The sequence below is a fragment of the Muntiacus reevesi genome, chromosome 14, assembly GCF_963930625.1.
Source record: "Muntiacus reevesi chromosome 14, mMunRee1.1, whole genome shotgun sequence".
Classification (NCBI taxonomy): Eukaryota; Metazoa; Chordata; class Mammalia; order Artiodactyla; family Cervidae; genus Muntiacus; species Muntiacus reevesi.
Window position 1 is genome coordinate 55,595,913 of NC_089262.1, and position 26,093 is coordinate 55,622,005.

At 40.4% G+C, this 26,093-nt stretch overlaps 1 protein-coding gene across 4 annotated transcripts in view; it reads left to right on the top strand.

Moving 5' to 3' along the window:
• Nucleotides 1-26,093, top strand: part of MAST4 (microtubule associated serine/threonine kinase family member 4) — a 605,067-nt gene that overhangs the window by 234,873 nt on the left and 344,101 nt on the right. The window contains exon 1 of one of the 4 annotated variants that reach the window (XM_065905695.1): nt 4,127-4,199. The exons of the other annotated variants lie outside the window; for them this stretch is intronic. Coding sequence (XP_065761767.1) covers nt 4,161-4,199 — 39 coding nt within the window. The 5' untranslated portion in view covers nt 4,127-4,160. Of the gene's footprint in view, nt 1-4,126; nt 4,200-26,093 lie in introns of those variants that run through there. 4 annotated transcript variants of the gene reach the window in all.

Genomic DNA, 26,093 nt, shown 5'->3' on the forward strand with positions numbered 1-26,093 from the left:
ATGACCTTTATGTTACCTTTTTAAAATATGACATACGCATTGGCCACTGGCATTTATCTATGAGTAGAAAAAATAATCAATGAATGAATGAAGGAATTTATCCACTGGCTATATTGGATTTCCTCATGAGTGAGCAGAGGCTACAAACCCTTGGTCGGTTGTCTCAAAGTAACAAGATGTTGTGGGTAATGCATTTTGTGGGTGTTTGTCTACCTTGCTAAGAAGTAGTAATGGCTACAAACACACACAAAAGCAAACATTAAGGACAAATCTCACAGCAGATTGTGGCGATGGTACTAGAAATCACATCCTGAGCACACCAGGAACTCTGGTGAGAGAAGGGGGACTCTGCTCCCCCAGGCTGGTCTGGAGGGAGAAGCCTCCTACTCCACCAGGAAGAGATCCTCTACTCCCCTCCCTCATCACCTCCTTGGCTTTTTGGGTAAGTGGTCCAGGAGTCAGAGGCTGAGAGCTGCTGGCAGAGAGTGGATTTAGCTGGTGGAGTAGAGTGGGTCAAGTTAGGTTTGGAAACATCCCCCAGCTTTGGTTTTTAAAAAATTGCTTACAGTGTTCTTCACCAAGGTTTCTGGGTGCAAGGTCAGTTGCTGAAGAGTGGGTAAAGTCAGAAGCTGCATTTACTCTAGAGAAACCAATGTGTCAGGAGGAGAGAGCTGTACCTTGGTTTTAAATTTGTGAGAAATATGTGACTGTAAATCATGCAACACATCTGTGTCCTAGCACCAGGTGACATCGCTGTGGGTGTCAGTGATCACAAAATCTCACTCTTTCTGAAAATTTGTACAACCAAACTCTTCCCACCCCTCCCCCTGATTTTTCTCCACTGGGATTTGGTCTTGTTTTTCTTTCTGTGAGCCATTTATTATAACAATAAATAAAATTTAGATTTGGTCCTTATTACAGTATGCACAGATTTTGAGTATTCTATGAAGTAAATTATGCCTATGATAGTGTGTACATGAGGTGTACACATACAAATAATTTTTTTTAAAAATCAAGCACCACAAAGCCTCTGGCTTCAGATTATAATTAATGACTGAGCCTACCAAATTTTATTTGAATACACATGTAAAAGCTCTACACATTGAGTTTGGTACTCTGTGAACTGACTCATAATAATATGAACAGATTCCACGAAGGTATAAAATCGCAGGAAAAATGAGTTTATTAATGGAAATTAGGCTCGCTCCTAATTATTACCTGTGAATAGTGTCATCATTTGAAGTTTTTATTGCATTTTAACACATGGCTTATCTTGATGAGAAAATATATAGCAAAGGGTAAATGTAGCAATTTTCCTTTTACTATTCCCTCTGCTAAGCCATTATTGCTTGATGTTATTTTTCAGCAGCCTTTCATTTTTGTCCTAAATGTTTTTGCCTCTGGCTGGTTTTATTTCTTTAAAATGTACGTGTATCACTTCTCAAAGTGATACATTTTGACAGGTAATCGATATTTTTTCATACTAGATTTGATGGTGCAATAGTCATAATCTTCATCGTAGACTTAGTTAATGGTTGAATACTATCCTAGATTTTTATCTCAGAATATTCCTTTGTTAAAAAACATACTTTTCACCTTTAGCCAAGATCCCTTTTTATCAACCCCAGCCACCAAACAGGTCTAGCTGCCAAGCGCCTACGATGCTCAGAGCCCACTTATCTGAGATACACATACCTGACTTTCTGTCAGTATGTCCTCGAAATGTCTTCTGATAGCACTTCCAACCATCTTACTCGATTGGTCACAGAAAAGATACTTCTGGGCTTTATATATATATATTTTTTCCCCTCCCGACATCCTATGATCTCTGCTTGAAGGGGAAAAGTCTTTTCCCTTCCTTTTCTTTAGTGGGAACTTGATGTCCTCTATCAGACCCCACTTTCTCTAGAAGGACCAGGACAATGAAGATCACAGCTCTCAGATCACAAGCACATATAAGGACCATGCTCGGCTTTTGCTCTTCCAAGTTCAGCTTCTTGGGTCATGATTTTTTTTTTTTTCTTTTAAATTCAGTTAGGACTTTCTTATGCCTCTGTGGGCAGATAACAATGACATCAGAGTTGGTAAATATATTCTGACCTGCTGCCAAGGTACTTTGTCGAAGCCGGCACTTAAATTCAGGGAGCTGCTTAAGCTCTTCTCTCAGGAGGGTAAGTTGAGGGAGAAAGGGCAACAACTGTCATTCCTTTTGTTTTCATTGAGCAGAAAGGTCTTCCTTTTGCAGGAAAAGATTAAAGTACAGGTGGGCCTGTCAAGGATGGGAATCTGTTTCCAACCCCTTTGCAGATTTCTCCCACAGACAGTTCACCGATTCCTCCATTCCAGACCCTAGATTTTTTCTTTTCATTTCTTCTCTGCCCCTCCCCTTTTTTTTGTCCTTCAATTTAAACAAAAATGCATAGTATTTTTAAAAATCTATAAAAAATTGTGCTAGAAGGTTGGGGGTATATTTTGGTTTGAGCAATGACCAGGTTGGTGCCTTTTCTTTTAGAGATGGCCTTACTCCACCCAAGAGCAAGAGCTAAAAAGTCTCTGGGGTTTGCTTCCTTTAAGTGGTATCCACCGAACATGCCTTAGTGGTAAAACACCCTGACACCTTTCTCCGTGGATGCTTCTGTGAGGGGTGGGTGGGTGGGAGGCCAGCGTTTCTTGACTGAGTTTCTGTTTGTATGTCTAGAGATGTCTGCAAAGATGGTTTGGGAACATAAAATGCAACCAATTTTCCTCAGTGGTTAGATTCATAAATCCCTGAGCTATTTTTAATGACATAATCTAATCAATTGATAGCAAGCCTACCATTGTGTTGACAGCCAGAAAGAGACAGAAAGCTAGTGTAATAGCAGGTGTCTGGGTAGGAGCCACTTGTCATTTCTTCCCCACCCCCATGCTTAGAAATTGCTAGATACCTGCATTAGGTAAAAACCAGAAATTACTGATTTTTTGAAAATAAGTTATGCATTATGCCTGCCTTCTTGACTATCTTTCTTTCAAGAAAAAAAGACTATCTAATGGATAAAGTGGAGAAGGAGGTAGTGCTGAGACAAACTACAAACTACAATATAGCCCTAGTATTTGCTTTTCAGGACTATACTGTGCTCCCAATTTAAATGTCTTTAGAAAAGAAATCAAGGGGGAATAATTTATTATAAATTGGTAATATCAGATATTGTTACTCCTGTGCTAGGCCAGTAATGAAAACTTAATATGCATCTCTTGGTTGCTTTGAATTGAAATAAAATGAGGATGAGCGGAGTAAACAAGCTGAAACAGACTGTGAAATTGCACGTGATGGGTATCTTTCTCTTTTTAGTTGTTTATGGACTAGAAATAGGTTAATATTCCAACTAATGATGGGTCTTAAAATTTCTTCTCCCTTTTTACGTTTGGGTCGGCATGAACAGAGAAAGTTGTTATCATGAGGGAGATTAAAATCTGAACTGTATCTTTGGGCTAGGAATGGGCGGTGAGGTATTTATGTAAATAAATTGGCTTTGGCGCTGGGAGGGGTAAGGGTTCCTCCCCCCTGTAACTGGAGAGCCGCCGCCCTGAGCCCTCTGTTTTCAGGTTTTCCGGCTGCCTGTGTGTTCTATTACATTTTTTTTTTCTCCTTTGATGCCATCAGAAAAGATGAGCGGCAGGAAGGTGGTGCTGCTTGGCTGGCCAGCTGTGCCCTAGTTTCTCACCATCCCAATCAGCAGCTGCTGTTTGCAGAGGTGTCTGTCACCGCTGATTGACTTAGCTACTTTGACCTTATAGTTGCTTCCGAAGGGACTTGACCCGCGACCACTGCCGAGAGCTATTTTCTGGTCGCCTGGAATGCCAGGGCCAGTATTCTGAAGGAGTAGCGAAAGCCGGGCTCCCACGGTTTGTTATCTACTAGCAAGAGCCTCCTCTGCCTGGGTGGATGCTTTAGGTGCCTAAGCCCACTTGCTGCGCTTTCCCACCGAACTGCAAGCATCCGTGATCCCCGAAGTTGCTGGAGTGAATAGCTAAGCGGGACCAGCTGACTCAGGGCTCCAATCAGCTAGAGCGTGATGTAAGTGTTTAGCAGCTGCCGGGCTCTGAATTAGCGTGCCGAAGTAGCGGTAGTACAGCATGGCTAGACTGTTGTGAGAGGCTCAGAGAAAGCGGAGGGGGAGATGGATGAGTCCAGCATTCTAAGACGAAGAGGGCTCCAGGTAGGAGATCCTTCCGTTCTTGAAATGTAGCCTTGCCGATGGCCAGCCGCGGAGGATTTCAAAGTTCCCTTTTCATTCTTTTTCTGGGCACAAATATGTGCACAGTTCTTAGTATCCACTTGGCAACGTGATACGCCAAGTCTCTTTACAGAACTCAGTGACACATCGCAGGGTTCAATGAGAAAGGCTCTATTGTCAGAGACAATAGACAGGACTTTTAGTTTGAGACTTTGTTGCTTGTTTGTTGTGGTGTTGTTTTTTATCCCCTGCTGGTTGTTCAAGAATAGTTAAATTGTGGCTGGCAGTGACAGCTGATGAGCCGGTTGGGCTTTCTGTCAAGAGTCTGGGAAGTCTGTTGAGGGTAGCAACTCTGTTCAGTTCTGGGAACACAGGACTCAGGTTTGTGTCAGACTCAGCCCTTGCGGCAGCAGCATCTGTCTGATTGCCTTGCAGATGTGTGCAGCTGTTGAGAGGTTTCTCCTGTCAGTGAGATGAAAGTTTCTGCTAGCAGTTCAATCAGAGTTCCCTGTAATTTGTTTATGTTGAGATGAGGCAAGATATGTATCCTACCGCCTTGATTCTTTGTGCCCAAGTTTCTCTAATTAAATTACTTTGACTTTAGTATACAAATGTATTCCAAGTTAAAACTTGGCAGATCAGAAAACTTGGAAAAAACATCTGCTTGGCAGTTTGTAAGTTTCAGGAAGCCAAAATATGAGTATGTTCAAAATTAGTTTGTTTAACTCCTTGTTAACTCTTTTTTCCCCCTGTATATAAGGGGTAGTTTTCTCTGTGAAAGAAGCTAATCATTAGCCATTGATAAACTCTCATTCATTATTTTTGAAGCTAAAACAAAAAGTGCTTGGGAAAACCCACTATACCTTACACGTAGAAATGCCTTTCAATATTCCTTAATGGTCTTTGACTCACGGCCGGTGTAGCTGTCTGCTTTTTGTCTTAAATGTCAATTGCTAATACTAATATTATTCATATTACTCTAATACCATAATAATATTATAGATAAACTAAAGGATTATTTGTAGGTAAACAAAAGAGGGATTAAAAAAGTTGGGGTTAAATGTCATCTATTGTTCCAGACCTAAGTAAACAGACTGCCTCTAATGATTTTCAGTGTGGTCATTGTTTTGAATGTACAGTGTGGTTAGTCCCTGCTGTGGATTTCCTTTTCTTTGTCTCCATCACATCTATAAAGTTCTGGTAATGCACAGCTGTTTGTGTGGGTCCATGGCCTTTTTGGAGTTGCTAGTTAAATATGGAAAGGCTCTTTGTTAAAAAGGTGATAAACTCTATCAAACTCCTAATGGTCAGATTATTAGTATGTTGATGGCAATTCTCCTGAGAGTTTTCTCTCTCCTTTAATTCATTTTAGATCATTCAAAGTGTGTTTTTGATAGGAAACTCCTTTTTGTGATTAATTTCTGTAACATAGATTATCACAATTTCAGAGGATGATATTGAGACATATGGTGCTTTTAAGGGTATAGACTTTGTAGAACTTTTCATTTTAGACGTTTTTGTGTCTCTTTAAAATAACCAAACTATTTTCTACCTAAGATTTGCAACAAAATAAAGGAAACCTTGCTGGTTAATATAGTACTTAGACTGTTAGATCTTCATGGTACTTAATATTCTTTTACTATGCCTACCATACTCTACTATATAATAGTTAAAGAATGTCTGCTTTCTCCACATTGTGAGAAATAGTAATATAAAAGTGCTTAAAAGTTCTGCCATCTCGTAGTTACAACTTTATTTTGGCTTAAAAGAAAGACTGTTAATCTTTTACTCCCTTTATACTCAGTATTTATTTTGAAAGACATGGCACATATAGGGTAGCTGTTTTAAGAAATTCCAATGTTAGGAAACTTCTTACAAAATACAAAAGATGTCACTGTAGAGTTCTTATGAGCAACGCCACCTAGTGAATTTAGGAATTAAGTTAATTTTCAAATACACACTATATGAAACATTTCAACACACAAATGAGGTACACCTGTAGTGAAGCTAGTCTGAAACTTGCTCTTTAGTATGCTTGATTCTGTGTTGCTAGGTGATCTTGAGCAAGTCACAAACCCTCTTGGTGTCTGCTTATTCTTCTGTAACAGGCATGCTATAACATGAATTTTGAGTGTACTAGACAGGAGAGAAGCATAACTGAATTTTTTTAAGTCAGAGGCTATGTAATAAATATACTATCATATAGTAGGTCCTGAATAAGTATTATGCTGTTGAAAGCAAAGGTGAATTCCATTCTTTATAACATTCCACATCATTACTAGTGAGATGAAATAATTATATTTTTATCCCATAATTTGTGGTTTGAATCTGTTTTTAATTTAGAAGAATTACCTGTAATAATTATTACTATTTATAGGGATTGTATGATGGAATATATTATCTAATAATAAGAGATGAATAGATGCTTAGTGTTAGATACTTAGAATTGGAAGATTCATTCTTTAAATAACTTAAAGTCTAGTGTCAGAAATCTGGAGTATACGAATATTCTAATTTTCTAAAATTTGATTTTGCAAAAATGAAGAATGTGTTTAGTATAGAATAATATAGTATATGTTTAGAACCTGTTTTTAGAAGTTCAGTACCTCTAGCTCTTAAAACACAGGCCTACTAAGGTGTTTATAAAATTTGGACTCTGAAAAATTATTTTTAGTCAGAACATATAATTTCTCAAGGCATGACTACTTCATAAAATGGCAGCAAAACTTAGTTGTTCATCTTTAGTGACTGCACATTCCCATCTTTTCTGTGGACTGTATTAATACTTCCAGTACTACTGATAGCACTTCAATCACTGCCTTTGAAATGAGAATGACAGAAAGAAGCCCCAGTGGTTTCCCTGGTTAGAATCTGGGAAACTTTTCAGATTGCATCTCCAAACATGGGAAATTCTGATGGATGGATGGGCTTGGGCAGACCTTGGACTTGGGGCAGTTTGAATTTCTAGACAGGTCTAATTCGTCAAAGGATAACTGGCTCCTTTCGGTCCTAATATCCCTCAAACAGGGGTTGTATTTTTTAACTGTCAGGGAAATTAATTGTTTCAGTGATTTCTGTTATGTGTTTCCCTTTTATTTGTTTTAATGAAAGTGTCCCTATCCCTAATGTGATAGATCCCAAGGCTGGAGGAAAATGAACAACGAGCATCATTAAAGCAAGCAGGAGGCACCCTGGGGGAGGAGTATCCCAGAAAGGCTTCCTGGGAGCCCATTCCTGCCATTCACTTATGCTTTGCTTTGCTTGGTAACTTCTTGTTGATTTATCCCATCCCCAATTAAATCTGACCACTTCCATCCACTGTCACATGTAGCTGGAATATTAAAATTTTTCTTTCGAATATGGTGTGGTCACCAACTAAATGTTTATAGACATCTAGATTTGTGTTTAGGTTTTTGTTTTGTTTGCTTTTCTTTTCCCTATGCCTTACCCCATTCCCCAGCCTCATTTGAAACAACAAAAACCTAATATTCTTACCTTGGCCTCGGTTCTGATTTTCCCCTGGCCTTTGTCCGGAGTTCAACGTTAGAAGCAAGTGAGCTCACATTCTGACTGGCTATCAAACTCCCTCTGTTGCTAGAATGTAGATTGTTCAAGTCAGAGTGTCTGAGTGTCTCGTCTGTGTCAGTGTTAATGTGGTTGCGGATGTGTTTACACTCTACCTGAACTTTAACAGAGGATCGTTATGTGGGAGTGCTGCTCTGTCCTTATTCATCTGAAGACTCTAGGTGGTTATAGGAAAGAAGTCTAGTTAGAGGATTATAATAGAAATACCTATGATAATTACACTTTGGGATAAGGTACTTTTGATATCCATAAGTTCCAGTAAGGCACAGAAATAACTTTGGGACAGAAAGAATCAAAACTATAAATGAACTTTTGGTAGGGATGGGTCCCTAATCAGTAAGACCAGTTGTGACATATCTGAATGGTGTTTCTTATCCACTGAAGCAGCTGAATTTCTCCCTCTGAAATAGAGGTAGAACACTACAGTTTTGGTTTCCTGATTCACAGGGAGTAAGGATGGAGTACCCTCAAAATCTTATGTCCACTCAAAGTTCTATTTTGTACCCTAAGAATTGTTTTCTTAACTCTTTGCCTTCAAAATCCTGTCCCATCACCCGCTGTCCAGACTTGATGTATCTCCTTTACCTACAATATCCTGTCCTCCAATTCTCCTGGCTCATTAGGGGCCAAAGTGAATTATAATTCTGGCATGAAATTTTCCATAATTACTGTGTTCCATTCTGAATCTTATCATTGTCATTGTTTTATTTGCACACCTGATTCTATTGCATTATTTTAAAATTATCTGTATCTTACATCAAAACTGCAAACCCAGCGAGGATTAGTGTCCAGTGACCATGAGTAGCTCTGTAACTTTGGGCCAGCTTCTCCACCCCTCTGTGTCCCCATCTGTAAAATGGAGATAGTATATGCTTAAAGATGGAAGGTGGTTGTAAATCTCTAGCACAGCATCTGACTTGTAGCACTTACTCACTTCACCTTAGTTCACTGCCCTCTGGGTTGGCACAGAGCCTTGCATAGTGTAATTTTAAATAATTAACTATGGGAGTATCAGGTGGGGCTTAGGCAATAAAAAGATCAGGAGCATGAATTGGATAATTTGAGGAGAGTTTATAAAAAGGGATGCTCATAATATGATCATATTAGTTATTAATATAAAAGGTGTGGGTGGGGTATAAAGAAAATTTAAGGGACTGGGAGCAATAGGAAGCCACTAACTTCACTAGATCTGAAGGAATGAGGGAGGGAGCAGTTATAGAACCTGGAGAGAGAGAGAGAAAGAATGTGACAGGTACCTTAGGTGAAGGGACACAGCCCATGGTGACTCTGCAGGGAGATAGACATCTGAACCTTATTTGCATCCATCCTTCTGAATGCTTTCTGATGCTCCTTATTAGCAAAACCCAAGACAAACCAGAAGAGCACAGGAGCCCCTGGCTGTGGTCCATGCATCTAACCCCACAGCCCAGTATAGGGTAGATGGTCTGAGTTGGCAATCGAAGTACATGCAGCGTCCTTCCAGTGAGCCCATGTTCCACTGCCCCTTGCTCTTACCACTTGCCCGTCAAAGGCAATGTTCAAGTTTCACAGCCACAGGTCCCTGGGGCCTGAGCTGAGTTCAAGCATTTGAACAGATTCAGAGCTGCTTTTTTTCTGCAAAAAGTCATGGCCCCCAACTGTTTCCCACTTTTGAATAGTGATGTCTTTCCTATCAGGCTCTAATCCTCCTGGGAAAATGTTAGTCCTTCCCTCTCCACTTTAGTGCCTGATACACATGGGTTTCCTTCGAATCAGTCATGCAGTGTGCCTGCACTTCCGCTCCTGCTGTCTCAATTTTGAATCGCTCTCCTCTGCAGTACCTGGCTGAGAAGTGATGGGGGAGAACAGTAGCCCCAGAGACTTCTTACCATTCATCTCTTGGATTCCCTGAGCTCTGCCCTCTGGCAGATCCTAGCACACGCAGACAGTCCATCTCTGCTCCTCTCCAAATCCCTTTACAGAATTACAACTTCACGTTTTGTCCTTGACTTTTACGGAGGGTTACTGAAAGAAATGGTTGTGAGAGAACATCTTTGTACTTAAAAAAAAAAAAAATTCCCCTTGAAGTCTCACCGGTTATGTTATGTGTTGTCTGTTCTATGAGGCCCACATGATCCACTGTCTTCGAGTTCAGTAGTCAGAAAGTTTCGTCCTCTCTAGGTAGACCAGTTAGCTTCTTTTAATCAATAATAACTGGCTTGATCTTCATTTTTGTCTTAGCTGGTCAGGGCAGGGTTTCATCTTCAGTTGCAATAGTTTTGTAGATACTCATGAACCACCACTTCTTCACTGTCTAGGTCTTAGGTCCTTCTTTTCAAGAATTATATGGTTTTATTTATCATATCTTTTGAAAATCTTAAGTTGCCTGAAAAGATTTCACAAAGTATAATAACATTGCATGTAAAACACAATGAATAATTTTAGAAGACAAAAAAGACTAAAAGACCAAATTATCAATAAGCTAGATAAAATACTAAAATTGAGAATTGCACAAACTTACAAGTGTCAGTATGCAAGTAGAGATCATTTTATTGTTGGTACCAGAGTCAAATATGGTGATGGAATTTACTTGAAGCTTACATTTGAAATAAATTATGTGTGATGATAGATTTTTAAACTGTCTTGGTAACCATACATTTGCCTTGAAAGCAACCAAAAGCATGGAGATTGGCATCTAATTTGTGAAACACACAGGTTAGAAGACAACATTGCCATTAAAATCATGCTTTTGACAAGTATTTAATGATATGGGCAAAAGGTTAACAATAATGTCAAGGAAAAGAACCGGTTGCTATACTATGTACTGTAACATACTTAATTCATCTTGTTGTTCAGTCGCCCGCCCAGTCGTGTCCAACTCTTTGCGACCCCATGGACTGCACCACACCAGCCTTCCTTTTCCTTCACCGTCTCCTGGAGTTTGCCCAAGTTCATGTTCACTGCATTGGTGATGCTGTCCAGCCATCTCATCCTCTGACACTTGTTTCTCCTTCTGCCCTCAATCTTTCCCAGCATCAGGGACTTTTCCAGTGAGTCATCTGTTCACATCAGATGACCAAAATACTGGAGTTTCAGCTTCAGCATCAGTCCTTCCAGTGAATATTCAGGACTGATTTCCTTTAGGATTTCCTTTAGGGTTGATCTCCTTGCTGTCCAAGGGACTTTCAGGCGTCTTCTCCAGCACCATAGTTTGAAGGCATCATTCTTTGGCATTCTACAGTCCAACTCTCACAATCGTACATGACCACTGGGAAGGTTTGTGGTCTTGACTATAGCCATGGCTTTGACTATATGGACCTTTGTTGACAGAGTAAATGTCTCTGCTTTTCAACACACTGTCTTGGTTTGTCATCACTTTCCTGTCAAGAAGCAGTTGTCTTCTGATTACATGGCTGCAGTCACCGTCTGCAGTGATTTTGGAGCCAAAGAAGAGGAGATCTGTCACTACTTCCACCTTTGCCCCCTGTATATGCCATGAAGTAATGGGGACTAAGTACAAGAACAATGAGGCCAGATGCCATGATCTTAGTTTTTTATATTTAATCATAAGCTGACTCTTTCACTCTCCTACTTCACCCTCATCAAGAGTCTCTTTAATTCTTCTTTGCTTTCTACCATTAGAGTGGTATCATCCGCATATCTGAGGTTGTTATTTTTCCCACCTATCTTGATTCCCAGCTTGTAACTCATCCAGCCCACATATGTGCTCCACATATAGGTTAAACAAACTGGGTGACAGCAGACAGCCCTGTTGTACTCCTTTCTCGATCTTGAACCAATCAGTTGTTCCATACAGGGTTTTAACTGTTGCTTCTTGACCCACATAGAGGTTTCTCAGGAGACCGGTAAGATGGTCTGGTATTCCCATTGGTGTAAGAGCTTAGTTGATGAAACAGAGATGGATGTTTTTCTGAAATTCCCTTCCTTTCTCTATAATCCAGTGAATGTTGGTAATTTGATTTGTAATTCCTCTTCCTTTTCTAAACTCAGCTTGAACATCTGGAAGTTCTTGGTTCTCATAATGCTGAAGCCTAGCATGCAAGATTTTAAGCATGACCTTATTAGCATGGAAGATGAGTGCAATTGTCCAGTGGTTAGCACATTCTTTGGTACTACCCTTCTTGGGGATTGGGATGAGTATTGACATACATTATCCTCTGGGCCAAAGCAGATAGTGTATGTACAATTCTATAAACATGTCTGTGTGTGTGTGTAGGATAGCCCTATGGGATGAAAGGAAAGCACATGTGTGGGTTTTGGAGTATTTAAGACCATCTTTGTCACTTCACTGTATGAGCCAGGCTAGTTAATTCTTTACCAGTAAAATACACTTATTTGTGGAATTGTTGAGAGTGAATTAAAATGAGGTATGAAAAGGCTAAAATATGTCTATCATATCTAACATTTATTAAGAACCTATTTTTTCCTCATTATCATCACCTAAAATAGTAGTAAGAAAGTATGCTAAAATGTCAGCCCATTATATATTGATGGTGACACCGTAAAATTTTTTTACCTTTAACTCTTCTGTAGTAAGCATGTATTGCTTTTATAATCAGTTTAAAAAGTGGATTTAGGGGTCACTTTAATTTTCTTGCTTTATTGTCTAAGAAAAAAACTTTATTCCACTCAGTACCATCAATGAAAAGCTCTTAAAGGCTGTTTTGTATCTTGTGCATCCTTTTGAAATTGAGAAAAGTAAATCAGTTCTGTGTGTTCCTTTGCTCCAAAACTTAGGACGATGGTTCAGTGAGGCTGTACTTTTGAATCACCCAGAGAACTTTCTAAAGCCTGGGACCTCGGCGCAATCCGCATCAGTTGAATGAGCATCTCTTGAAGGTGTGCAGCCAGGCTTGAGACTCACTGCTCCTAAGGGGTCATGTGTTCAAGGAACTTCTAAGTCATGGCACATACCACTTCTGTATCCCCAAATGTAAGGTTTGGCAACCTTCAAGATTTCGGGGCCTTGCCTTCTTTCTTCCAGTGAGGCTGGGTTTTATTTTTATGCAGAGGTGCATAAAGCGGATGTGCACTCATTGTATTTGTCTCTTGACTTCTCAAATAACGGCAAAGGTAGTCATGTGAGAGCCCAAATTATTAGCTAACCCACCTTGGGGGACAATTCTTACAGTGGTGTAGCTGGAGGCAGCCCTGGATCATTACCCCTAAAGGATCCAGGGCACTGGTGGTATCCAGGTGCAGTTTGACATTTTCTTTTAGATTGCTGGCACATGCTCCATGGTTTTGCAATAGGAAACTACCTCCAGGGCATGGTAAGACAGTTGCATTGCCCCTTATAGTGTTCTAATGTATAGATAGCAAGCGTTTGTGATTTATCATAGGCCTTATCGTAGATACTTTTCCTTAAGTTACATGCTTGAGTTCTCAAAATATTTGCTATTTTACTTAGATTGTGAATGTGAATGCTTTTGTTTTGAGCAGTCAAGAAAAATTCCATTCTCTGCCTTCCTTTAAATTAATGTATGACAGTATTTATCATAACAGCAGCAGCAGCATATATTGAACAGGTTTGTGTCAGAGAACTGAGTGCTGTGTCTTAAATGTACACAGTTGCACCTTTATCACCAGGCTCTACCAGTCCAGAAATGAGTGGAGTATGGTACTGACCTGTGAGGGGTGTATAGTGTGGTGGGAGAGAGATAGCAATTTCTGTAACAGCAAGTACCATAACCAGTGTCAGTTGCAGTGCATGGACACTGGAGGTAGCTGGTGGCCCCACTGCAGCAGGAAGCTGAGAAGGCTATGTGTCTATGGCGCTGTTTCTGCCAGATGATGTAGGGTGAGCAGGTACCAACTGGGCAAGAAGGGCATTCCAAGCAGGGTAAACGGCAGCATGTGCAAAGGTGTGGTGGTCATACAAGGTCCATCCTTTTCAAGGTGCTGCAAATAGTGCAGGTGAGAAGCAGAAAGTGATGAGCAGAGTCCCCAGAATGATGCCATATTGAAGGATTTGGACTTTAGTCTAACAGTAGGAAGCCATTAAGAGATTTCAAGTAAGGCACAGAAGTATTTTACCAACTGTAAGCATTAATGAAGAATGCTTGGGAAGAAGCCAAGAACAGTTAGGAAGTTAAAAATGGGAGGTGAGCGATGCTGCTGCTGGGCCGAGACGTTGGCAGTGGATGTAGAGACAAGGCAACTGAAGGTATCGTTAACAGGACTTGATGACCTGGTTGAGGAAAAAAGTGCAAGGAGCTGGAGGTGACTCCCAGGTTTCAGGCGTAACTAGAAGCATATGATGTGGATGGTGAGAAGGTGGTTAGTTGGTTCTGTGCATCTTGAGTTTGCAGCATCTGTGGAAGCTTTTAGGTAGAGAGGCTCAGAAAGCAGATGGATGTATGGGCTGAAACTTCTGGAGAGGTCAGGTCTAGATATAGATTCTAAATTCATCCCCTTTAAATAATTAATTGAACTAGGCTACGAATAAAGAGAGAAGCCAGTTTCTCTCAGAGTCAGAGGTTTCTGTTAGACTAGTTTTCAAGAATTACCATAATGTGTATTTTAACACTTATTTTGCAGGACTGGTTAAAATTACATAGAGAGCAAAGTAGTTTTATGGTTTAGTGTCAGGCCTTGAAAATAATGTATCCAATTTTGAAGATGTGTGTGCTTTTTTTGTTTTTTTTTTTTTGCAAATTGCTTTCAACTTTGACAACTTGCCTACCAGTCTCATTCCAATACAATTTTGAAAAGGCAAAATGAAATATCTCAAACTGGAGGCTGTAATGGAAAAAGCAATTCATTCTTAAATGAAGATGATGAGGTTGGTGCCATATTGCTTGAAACGGCGAGTGAATTTAAAACCTGAGTGAGATTACATCAAATCCAAGCAAGATTTTTGTTCCATTTGAATGAAATATCTGTAATTGAAGATGAGGGTTCAACCAAGAAAGACACATGGCAGATGTACAATTTTATCAATTTTCTGACACACTGTTTTCAGTTTGTATAATTTAATACAAATTAAATCACACTGATTAAAAACTGAACTTTTGTTTTTTTCATATTGGCGACAAATGAAGATCCAAGCTTAACTTTATTAACTGCAGCACTTTATGAGTTCCTGCCTGGTAATTTAGTATATGGAGGACATGCAAACTCTCAGCAAAGTGATGGGGAGTTAGAGTTAGAGTAGAATGTATTATGATGAGCTCAAAATGATTGTAGAAGATGTTAGGTATTTTTTAATGGATTTCTTTTAGCTTATTGCTCAAAGTTAGTGAGATAACAGCTTGGTCTAGAAATATTTCATTTTATAGGATTTTCATCATAGTGATATTTTTCATTATGAGATATTGATAGCTTTTTATTTTCTAATTGCCTCTTCTCTCAAGTTTAGCATTGTCATAAAGGTGAAGATGAAATAATAATATTGATTTGGCTATTTACACTTTTTCATTAAAACTTTATTTGAAATATAAATTTTTATGCTCATAGGTTCATTTTCCATTAACTGTTTAGCAATCCAAACCAAAAGGCTTTATGATAAATACAAATTGAATTGGGATAGTGTGATAGATTCAAGTAAGCTCTTAACTTTTCACTCCTCTGGAACAGAAGGATACATTAACTCCCTTGCCCCAGTCTCATGGCCTCGTGGCCTGCAGAGATGCCTTCCCTCTTTTAACTTTGGGCTCAGCTCTGTGGCTTACTGAGCTTCAGGAATGTGTCCCAAGCAGAGGCTGAAGCATACTGTTGTTTGGTGATCTGTCAGGAGAGGCCTTGCCCTGGGTAGCCACTGCCCACTTAGCCTGGGTCCCGGAATGCAGTCTGGTAGAGTTGACCCACACAAACCTGCAGCCAGAAGCCAAGTGCAGCAGCCCCAGAGTCTTCCTGCAGACCTGCAGCTGGTCACTGCTGCGCGTCGCTAGTTGTGTGGGGATTTCCGAGCACGTGTGGCGATGACGACTCTTAGCGGGGGCAGGCTTGTGTTGTGGGGTGAAGAGCGGAGACGTTTTAGAGTTCTGTGTGAATGAACCACCTGCTGGCTTGACTCTCCTGGGCATGCTTCTCACTTCTAAGTTTTAGGTTTGTCTCAGTAAAATGAGAATGTCACTTAACTCCCAGGAATATTATAAAAATAGGATGTATGCATGTCAGTTACTTTGAGTCGCTTCAAGCAGATAGTAGTTACTGTGTTTCTAGATAGGTGAGCATTCCTCCTCCTCTGTCTGCCTTGCTCCATGTGACTTTACCACATCCTAGCTATGGACTTGGGCTTTCCTGGTTGCCCAGAGGTTAAAGCGTCTGCCTGCAACGCGGGAGACCTGGGTTCGATCCTCTGCGTACTAAGTCACTTCAGTCTTGTCCGACTCCTTGTGACCCCATGAACTGTAGCCCGCCAGGTTCTCTGTCCAGGGGATTCTCCAGGCAAGAATACTGGAGTGGGTCGCTATGCCCTCCCCCAGGGGATCTTCTCTACCCAAGGACTGACCTTGCATCTCTTGTGTCTCCTGCATTGCCAGGTGGGTTCTTTACCACTAACACCACCTGGGAAGCCCATGTGACTCCTGAGCAGGTTACATTTTTTCCGAGGCTTAGTTTCCTTTCCTACTACATGCAGATACCGACACCTACCTGGTGGAATTATTACAAGGACTGCAGCAAAGGGAGGCAAGCCTCTGTCAGTTGAGTCCACTCCAACAAAGTGATAGACGGGGTGACTGAGACAGTGGACGTGTGTTTCTTCCGGCTCTGGAGGGGGGCAGTCCAAGGTCAAAGTGTCATGAGTTCCATATCTGATGAGAGCCCTCATGCTGGTGTAGAGATCTCATATCTCTTCCTCTTTTTATAAGGATAATAATCCCATCTTGAGGACCCCACCATCGTGACCCCGTCTCACCCTAATTACCTCCCAAATGCTCCACCTCCAAATACAGTCACATTAGGGCTTCAACATTCAGCATATGAGTTTGTGCGAGGTGGGGGTTGGGGACACACAGTCCATGGCACCAACCATGGTTTGGCGAATCGGGACTTAGTACAAGTAGCTTTTCAGAAAATGAAGGAACCAAAGAGCTGCAATTCAAAAGACTTATATTGATAACATCATTCACATATATAATATCTGTGTTTTATACTTTTGTTCTTGTGGGCATTAATAAAAGTAGCTCCTTTAAGAAAATTTATAAAGGTGAAGGAATAGCTAATGTGGAGTCAGTGAAGACTTTGGCTGGGAGGATTGAAAAATGCTAATTAGAAGGGGTTTAGGATTAGACTGCATGGATTGGGGTGGATTGTGGAGTGACAGGGGCGGCTCATTTATAGCATGTCTGTGTTAATCAGTGTAGCAGAGCTGGCTTCAAAAATGCCTTTGTTTTAAATGGACAAAATTTGCTAAACTTAACTTTTTTGCCTTCTGGAAAACGTTCTGGCGTATCGGCTGTAAATCGTCTAAGATGTGCCTGTTTCCCTGCTAGCTGCATGCTGCCTTGTCTGTTTCATTTCTGTGTGTGTGCTCTGACCACAGCGGCTCTTAGCTCCTGGCACTGTATGCTTCTTACCCAGAATTTGTTCCATAGAAAGCCTGTGTCCTCGACATACTCGCTTTGAATCTATTTTGATCTGTATCAGCTGGAATAGGTTTTGAGCTGCTGGGTATTAGCTTCTGTGTGCTTCTTTCTCTAGAAGCTAATTGACTGATTTGGGGGTGGAGGCGAGATGAGAGTCTATACATTTGACCAATTTCACAGAGCTTACCTTGCAAGCTATTGAAATGCAAATACAGGCTACACTTAGAGGCTCTAAGAATTCACACATGCATTTCTTTGTTTTCTTCTGAAAAATAAGCATTCAAAATTCATGCACATTCTATTATTCATGTGCTATATATTTAGGTTCTGCTGGTGGGCCTAGATAAATCTTATCACCATTATTTAAAATTTCATGAATGAAACTTTACATCTCCAGTGCCACACTAGCCTGGACAACTTTACCCAATCAAAATAATTCGACATGCAACACTTAAAATGAGTTTTTGTGTTTCTGTGTATATGCATTTATATATATATACCTATGTCATTGCCTTATCTACAGCTGTTTTTATTCAAATCTACTCTGTGTAAATGGGTTAAGAACTCACAAGCTCCTTTTGGTGTTTTGCCCCCCAGAAGCCTGAATCTTTAGTATTTGCTGCCTACAAAGCTTCCCTGAGATACAGCGCTGATGTCAAAGCATTTTTTCTTTGTTTGATAGTTGTCACACTGGTGGTCCTGAAAACGAGACTCTTTTCTGTGCTGTCCGTTCACCTGTATTTTGAAAGCAGTCATCCACTACTTTCCATTTGTCTGGTACTTGAAAGAATATAATGTGTCAGCAAGGCAGTTACTTTGTCATTTGATCTGCTCTGCATCTTAGCCTTCCTGGAACAGTTAATACTTTCAATAGTCCTTTATTTTCCCCCTAAGGTGTGGTCACTTCACCGATGACACTGGAGAGAATGATTTTTGTGGGCAGATCCACAGCCCTCCTACCCAGCTTCCTGCCTGCTGCCTTTGGAATGCTGGCTCCAACTTTTTCTGATATCAGCGTGTGAAAGGCTGACTACCTCGCACTGTGGAAGAAAGCACATAGGCTTACTTGCAATCCTCATTAAGCCTCGTGTCTTTGTGGAGGAATCTTGGTGGTGGTTAGAATTAAGCTACCACTTTTTGGGAGCCATAGGAAAATGGACTTTAGTAGTTCTTTATTTGTTCTCTTAGCACCCTTGGAGGTCCCATAATTTCCAAGTAAGGAGGGTCAGTTCTGGGAAAACAGCAAATGTTCAGAGAATTTTGACACAAAATCCAGCCAGGGTCTGTCAGTGTCTACTCTTAGCCCAGAAAAGTGTTGCACATGTAACTGTGATTGGATACTCTATTTCTTTGATGGGTTATCTCAGTTTTCAGCCCTTTCCCCCAGGCCCTCAGATCCGTTTCAGTGGATATGCTGGGGTGAGCAGAGCTGATGGTGAACAGGGGCTGCGTCATTTCCTGCCTCCGCACCAGCGGAGTGTCTTTCATTATAATAGTCCTTCCCGTCATTGTCAGATGTTTTCCTTAAGTTGTTCTAAACTGAAAACTGGTGTGAAGTCTGACATTCATCTCTAACAACCGGTCTCAGTCAGTCCTCTGTGTGTGTGTGTGTGTGTTGGTGATGGGTTGTTGGTTTCTGCTTTTTGCAGTTTCCTCCCTAGGTTTTCCCAGTTAGGGACTATGACCTTTTAAACCTTCAGGCACACATTCAGTCTTCTTTCCTGTTTCCTTAAAAACAGCATCGCTTTGGATATAGTATAAGAATACTGATTTAATTTGAGAAAGTTTCTTTAGATTTCTTTATCCAAAGATATTTACTATGTACTTTTAATTTGTGCAAAGCTAGGGCAACCCACTCCAGTATTCTTGCCAGGAAAATCCCATGGACAGAGAAGCCTGTGGGCTACAGTCCATGGGGTCACAGAGTCAGACGTGACTGTGCATAGCACAGCTGCAGAAGAGTTATGATAACTGTTAGACACATTTACCAGCTTCTAAGTGCTTTGTATGTGTCAATTCATTTCACGTCTACATCGCCCTCTTGAGAAAGGTACTGTTATCCTCCATTCTCAGAGGGGAGCACTGGATGGTTAACTAACCTTTCTGGCTCTAAAAGTTACTAAATTGCAGAACCTGGCTTCAAATCTAAATGTCTAGATTCAGTCTAGGTGGTTCAACCACACTCTTAATGGATTATGACTTTTTTTTTTTTTTTGCTTCTCTGAGGTGGGCAAGACAGCCCAGTATAATTATAATCTACAGTGACAAGTTCAGTAGAAATTGTACTGAATAAGATGATAATACGGAAGCCCAGAGACGGGTGTCCATGTTAAGGTGCTTTGCTGGATAGACATAGTAATGAGTTCCACTCATCTATACTCTCCAGTGGCTGTGAGCAGCTAACACTATGTTGTATTTTTGTAACTCTAGGCTTAGATAGCGGTTCTGGGCATTTTATTCGTGAGAGGCTGGGTGAAATAATGTCCATTGTTCTAAGAGGCAGGCTATCTTGGTCCGTGAAATTGTTGCTAGGGATTAGTGAATTGGGTCTTAAAATAGGTAATCCATAATTACAAACTGTATGATTGTATCAGAAAGGTATATGTTGGTTTAAAACTCCCAGAACATTCTTTGGAATCCTAGAAAGATTTCTTAAACTAGTTGATGTATGAAAAATCTGTTTGTAAATAGGGAGAGGTGGATAAGGCAAAATGATGGGTTAAAATTTTAGTTGCTATGTGAGGTCGTTTTAGTTCTTGGAAGATAGTATGAAAGACATCCAGTGAGCTCATGGAGGTAAGAGGGCATTTAAGAACAGTTATTAATATTATTACAGAAATACTTTTGAGCTGGAACCTATAGCTTTGTATGACTTAACCAAATTGAGGTCTTCTTGAGTTAGAAGACCCTTGAATACGGAGTACCTCTCTGGCATTCGTTCCTCACTTGCTTCTTAGCATCCCCTGATTTGCACTTGGTTTTGGAACAGCTGACGTGGGTCCCTGCCTAGGAGAGCATGTCATGTGGATTGGGCCCATCAGCATATTCTGTTGCATGGACCATAGTGAATGCAGCAATGACATGAGACCTAAACTGAGTCCAGCAGAGTGAACTTCTCTTCGTTTATTGGTTAATGGTGAGGCAAAGATGCTCCTTCTTGCTGGGCATTAATTAGGAAATTCATAGCCAGAGGAGTAGCTTAAAACTATTTGGGGTGTACAAAGCATGCTTTAGGAAATCAGCTGTACCGTTACAAGTAGGACCAAAAGATGCAAAGAAACCAGGTCCTTAACAGTTTGATTCAGGCTGCTGAATCAAACATGGTCTGAAGCAAAATCTCTCACTGGACTTTTCAGTCACACGAGTGGGGAGCCCTTTTATATTACTTTCGCTGCTTTGAATTGAGTAGTTTGTTACTTGAAATTAAAAGCATCATCATTACTTGGTGAGTTTTAGTTGCCATTTGCTTTAGATAGCAGTTTTTCCTTGTCAGTATTCTGAAACTTTTATTTTGATGCCAAAGTAAATTTATTGTTTCTCCCCTGAAATATCTTGCTTTCTTTCTTCTGCAAAGATATCTTACTCCTGTTATTTTACAATGTATATGTGGTTTAATACATAATTTCTTTATGAAGATATTTGAAAATGCACGAGAGATGATACTTAAGAAATGAAAATGTATTTCAGTATTTGCCGTGAAAATGAAATACTTTCTTCTTTGAAGGATTAGTATGCTTGTGTTCTTACTGTGATAACCTCTTAAAAGTAGGCAGGTATGTGTAGTTGTTTAACAAGTAAAGAATTACTAGGCATGACTTCACCAATGATCAGTTAACCTAAAAATTATTTTAATTTTTACCCTAAATGATTTGACAATGATAGATAGCTGATGTGGCATGTCAGCATAAAGGTTTGTTGCCTTTTATCATTTCTGCTCTAAATAATTGTTCACATCTGTTGGCTATTAGATGCAGTTATGAGGGGATTAGGATGTGTGGAACAGGAAATCCTGCCTACTGATGGTTTTTTATTCTCCATTTCTTTTCCATCATTTCTTCTCAGTTTTCCTCTTTTCGTTAGTGCATAGACTTAATGAAATATTCTCAGATTTGTGCTCATGATGGAAGATCCAACTCCACAGATGCTCTTGCCAAGCCACGTATATGTCTGTGGTTGCAGCATTTATACACACAGTGCAGGCCGCTGGGGTGGTTGGCACGTTCCTAGCAGAAAGCTGCATCAGACATGCAGAGGAGAGGTGGTTGAGGTTCATTCTGCCCACCCCAGCTTTGTGGTCTTTTCACATCATGAGCTGATGTGGTGAGATTTGGAGGAGGGTCAATAGCCCCAGCAAACTAAGAAACCTCTGTGACTCAGGGAAAGTCATTGGGGTAGATAGGAGTGTTCCTTTTGGGCAGCTTTGACTTGTGATGTAGCCAGACGGGGCCTCTGTGGCCTACAGCTTGACCCGAAAGCAGAGGTGATGGAGATCTTGAGGGTTCTGTTTAACTTTGCGCAGTTTACTCCATTCTGCTTCCTAGCCTGCAGGGCGAGGCTTAGGGAGCAGCAGAAGCCCAGATCTTTTATCAGAGCTTCAGCAGGGAATCCCCTCTGCCCTCTTCCCTCTGCCCTCTGCCTGGAGCAGCCAGCCTCCTCCTGCCTTGATTGCCTCGCTCTCCTCCAGCATCCTGCTTCCCCCACCGTCCCTTTCCTGCACCTCCCTCTCTTCTCAGTTCCTCTCCTCCCTCCTCCCTGCCCTACCTCCCTTCACTCTTTCTCATTTAATCCACCTCTTCGTTTTTCTAGTTTATTCGGACTTACTCAATTTTTTCCCCGCACAGCAGAAACTTTCCTTTCTAAATGCCCAAGTCCAGGGTACCCGTGGCTCTGCGGTCCCCATCACCTCCATCCGCTCTTGTCGGACCTCATCAGACTTCCAACCCTTATTGTCTCTCTCCCTTCCAAGTGTCTGTAAACTTCTTTTTCCAAAATATATATACATATTAATGTATTTGTTTGTTGGCTTTGCTGGGTCTTTGTTGCCGTGCAGGCTTCTCTCTGGGGGCAAGGAGGGCATCCCTTCTCTGTAGTACCTGGGCTCCTCATCGCAGTGGCTCCTCTTGTTGCAGAGCACAGGCTCTGGGGCGCGCAGGCTTCAGTAGTTGCAGTGTGTGGGCTCAGGAGTTTGCGGCTCCTGGGCTCCAGAGCACAGGTTTAATAATTATGTCCCACGGCTTTGTGGCCTGTGGGATCTTTCCTGACCAGGGATCGAACCTGTGTCTCTTGCACTGGCAGGGGGATTCTTTACCACTGAGCCACCAGGGAAGCCCTAACCTTCTTGAGATTAAGAGAATTGTCTTGGTCCTCTTAGATCCCCAGGACGTGGTCAGACAATCACGTCTATTACATGGTACGTGGTACATGATCAATCACGTCTGTTATCTCCAAGGGTTGCACATGATTTTAACTCTTCGTGTTTTTGCGTCATTCTTTTGTGAACCTATTTGATCCATGCTTACCATCAGAATGAGAAGTTTAAAAAAAGAAATATAATTTGATAAAAGCTATGTGTGAAATAAAGGAGAATCTTTCAAGGTCTGTTCTGATGTTAATGGGGTCCTTGGCAGAAAGCATATTACCTCACAGTCATGAGGCAATTATTTATAGTGGTTACATCAGCCTGAATAAAAATGATAAATTCTAGATTTCTGTCTCTGTTCTCACTGCAGGATTCCAAGTAGAGACTTTGCCTGATTTGCCTTTCACTGCCTCTGACACTTTACCAGGGTCCAGGTTTAGAGCTTTTCTGTTAAAAAAAAAAAAAAAAAGGTTTCTTTTTGTTCAACAGCTAATGCATGAGGTGCTTTGAATTAGAGGATCATAGAATTTCAAGTCCAAGAGAGAAAGCTTAGATTTAGTCTAGCTTAATTTCTTCATCTTCTGGCTAATAATATTGACTTTCAAAGAAGTAAAGTGACTGAACTGAAGTTACCAAAATAATGAATATCAGAATCAAGGTGTTTTCCTGTATAGTATTCATTCTAGTGTGCTGTGCATAGCAGATGCTTGAGTTCTTTTGTGTGGTCTCCTTGGACTTTTAAATAATATCTTTTTTGTTGGAAGAATAGTTTATTTACAATGTTGTGTTAGTTTCAGGTGTGTCACTTTATCACAGCAAAGTGATATAGTCCTTTTCAGATTCTTTTCCCTTATAGTTTTTTATGAATATTGAATGTAGTGGGTCCTTGTTGGGTATCTATTATATACATAGTATACGGTGTGTATATATTAATCCCAAGTTCCTAATTTATCCCCTAATTTCCCCTTTGGTAACCATAAGTTTCTTTTCTGTGTCTATGGATATATTTCTCTTTTGTAAAGAAGTTCATTTTGTATCATCTTTTTAGATTCCACACATAAGCAATATCATATGATATTTGTCTTTCTCTGTCTGACTTCACTCAACATGATAATCTCTAGATTCATCCATATTGCTGAAGATGGCATTATTCCATTCTTTTTAATGGCTGAGAAGGAAATGGCGACCCACTCCAGGATTCTTGCCTGGAGAATCCTGTGGACAGAGGAGCCTGGCGGGCTACAGTCCATGGGATCGCAAGAGTTGGACACGACTGAGCGACTAAACCATCACCACCACCAATATTCCATTGTATGTGTATACCACTTCTTCTTTATCCTTTCCTCTGGTGATGGACTAGATAATAACATTTTAAATAAAAAACTAGTCCTTGCCTAACAGAAATGATTCCATTTCAGAAAGTTTATTAATATCCTTGAGTGAGGCTTCTGATTTAACTTAATAACGAAAATCTGTCCCAAGTTGTTGCCACCCCTCATTTACTAGACTTCAAATATGTATGATTTCTTAGCTGTTTATATTTTAGGAGAATAAAGGCAAACTAAAATGCCCTTAGGCACTAGACACAGAAGGTCCATATGTAAAGGCCACTAGGGAGTGATGGGGCCTGTGGTCAACATGCAGAGCTTATTCCTTACTGAAAGGTGTTCAGATTCCATTGTTATTTAAAAACCCTAAACAGAGCATATCTGTAGACCAGATCTAACCTTAGAATCTTTTGTTTGTGGTTTCTAAAAAATCTAAGGCCTCAAAAATTTTTTCACAAAGATTCTAATATAAGCGTTTTTATTTTGTCTCTCTTAAACACATTACAGAATTGCGCCCAGTGGGAAGAATCTTCTTTTGGAATGGGGAAAGAGTTTCTCTTGCCAGTAGAGGCTGCTTAGGCAGTATTTTTACTCTGCGCATGCTGAACATTTCCCCGTGGATGGTAACCTCAGTCTTTTGTAATTTAGAATGATGTAGAATCATTCTAAAAACAAATGGGATTTTAGCACAGTATTCCATCTTGGCCCCACTATTTGTGTGTGTAAGAACCATAATCTTGTCTGTCTATTTATTTATCTATCTATTTATATGTATCTACGTAAAGATTTGGCAGAAAGGCTTGGAGGAGAGAAAAAGAACCCAGTAAAGCATCTCCTTAACTAGGGTTTAATAGGAGAGGGGGCAGGGGTGGCAGTCTAATTGATGAGGCTGCCAGGCAATTTGAACCAACCCGTTAGTTACAAATTTTTGTTACGAAAAATTTAACACCCCATGGCTGGGCGGTAAGGAGGCTGCAAGTAGCTTCAGATGCATTCCTTTTTGTGCTGGCCATTGCTCTTAAAGGACAGTTTAATTTGTGTAAGATACTGTTCCAGCTTGCTGTCTCCTTCATTCCTGGGGAAATGACTCTTTAGAGTCACCATTTTCTTAATGTTTTAGAAACCGGGGCTACATATCTAAAACCCTTTTTGTTTTTATTAGCTCCACATATCACTGGATTATTATAATGTGTCCACCCTTTCTCTGTTGAGCATCTCTTTGCATCCGTCTTACTTTGGTGCAGATTTCCTTCTGAAGGTCGGCATTAATAACTGTGAAATAATTCTTTTTAAGAACAGTTCATATCTCTACTTTCCTTTGACTATTTTCAAACTTGCTAAGTGATACCTGATTTCATTGCATTGTTTATTTTAGGGCTGGAGAGGTCCTGGAGGACCACCTATTCTGATTCCTGGGTAGCCCAGTGAGGTGATCTGACTTGAACTACACGTCTCCTGTGTTTTAATCACTAATAATAATGATAATTTCCATTAACATTTCAAGCAATATCCTCAATGTGGTGAAATATTTTGAAAATACACAATAATAACCTTCCATCGTATAGTGAATGCTACTCAGTACTAGCTGCTGTGCTGGACATTTCATGTGTATTGGCTATGACCCTTGAGAGGACCTGCTGAGGCATTATTGACCTTATTTTCTAGAAGAGGAAAGTGAGGTTCAGATGTTCAATACATTATGCTGACATAATCAGGCTTGTTTTTGTGGGTACAAAACCTGTATTTCTTTGACTTCATAATTTATACTTATACCCTAAACCATGGTCTGGTCTTTTATTTTTTACTTCAAAGTGATTTGGGGAGAGGGGCTGGTCTGCAAGATATTTTGCATAGCTGAAATACATTAATTTGTACTCTCTTTTTTTCCTCCAACATCAGAAACACAGGAATTTTCTTTTATATGGAAAATATTGCAGTGAAGATTCATAGCACTCAATTATGTGTGGCAAATTTACAAAAGTTGCGGAGATACAGGTTGACTATTCTTTTCAAAAGATACCCCAACAAAGTGTAAACTATTTTCCCTGTGTAAATAGACTTCCTACTGTAT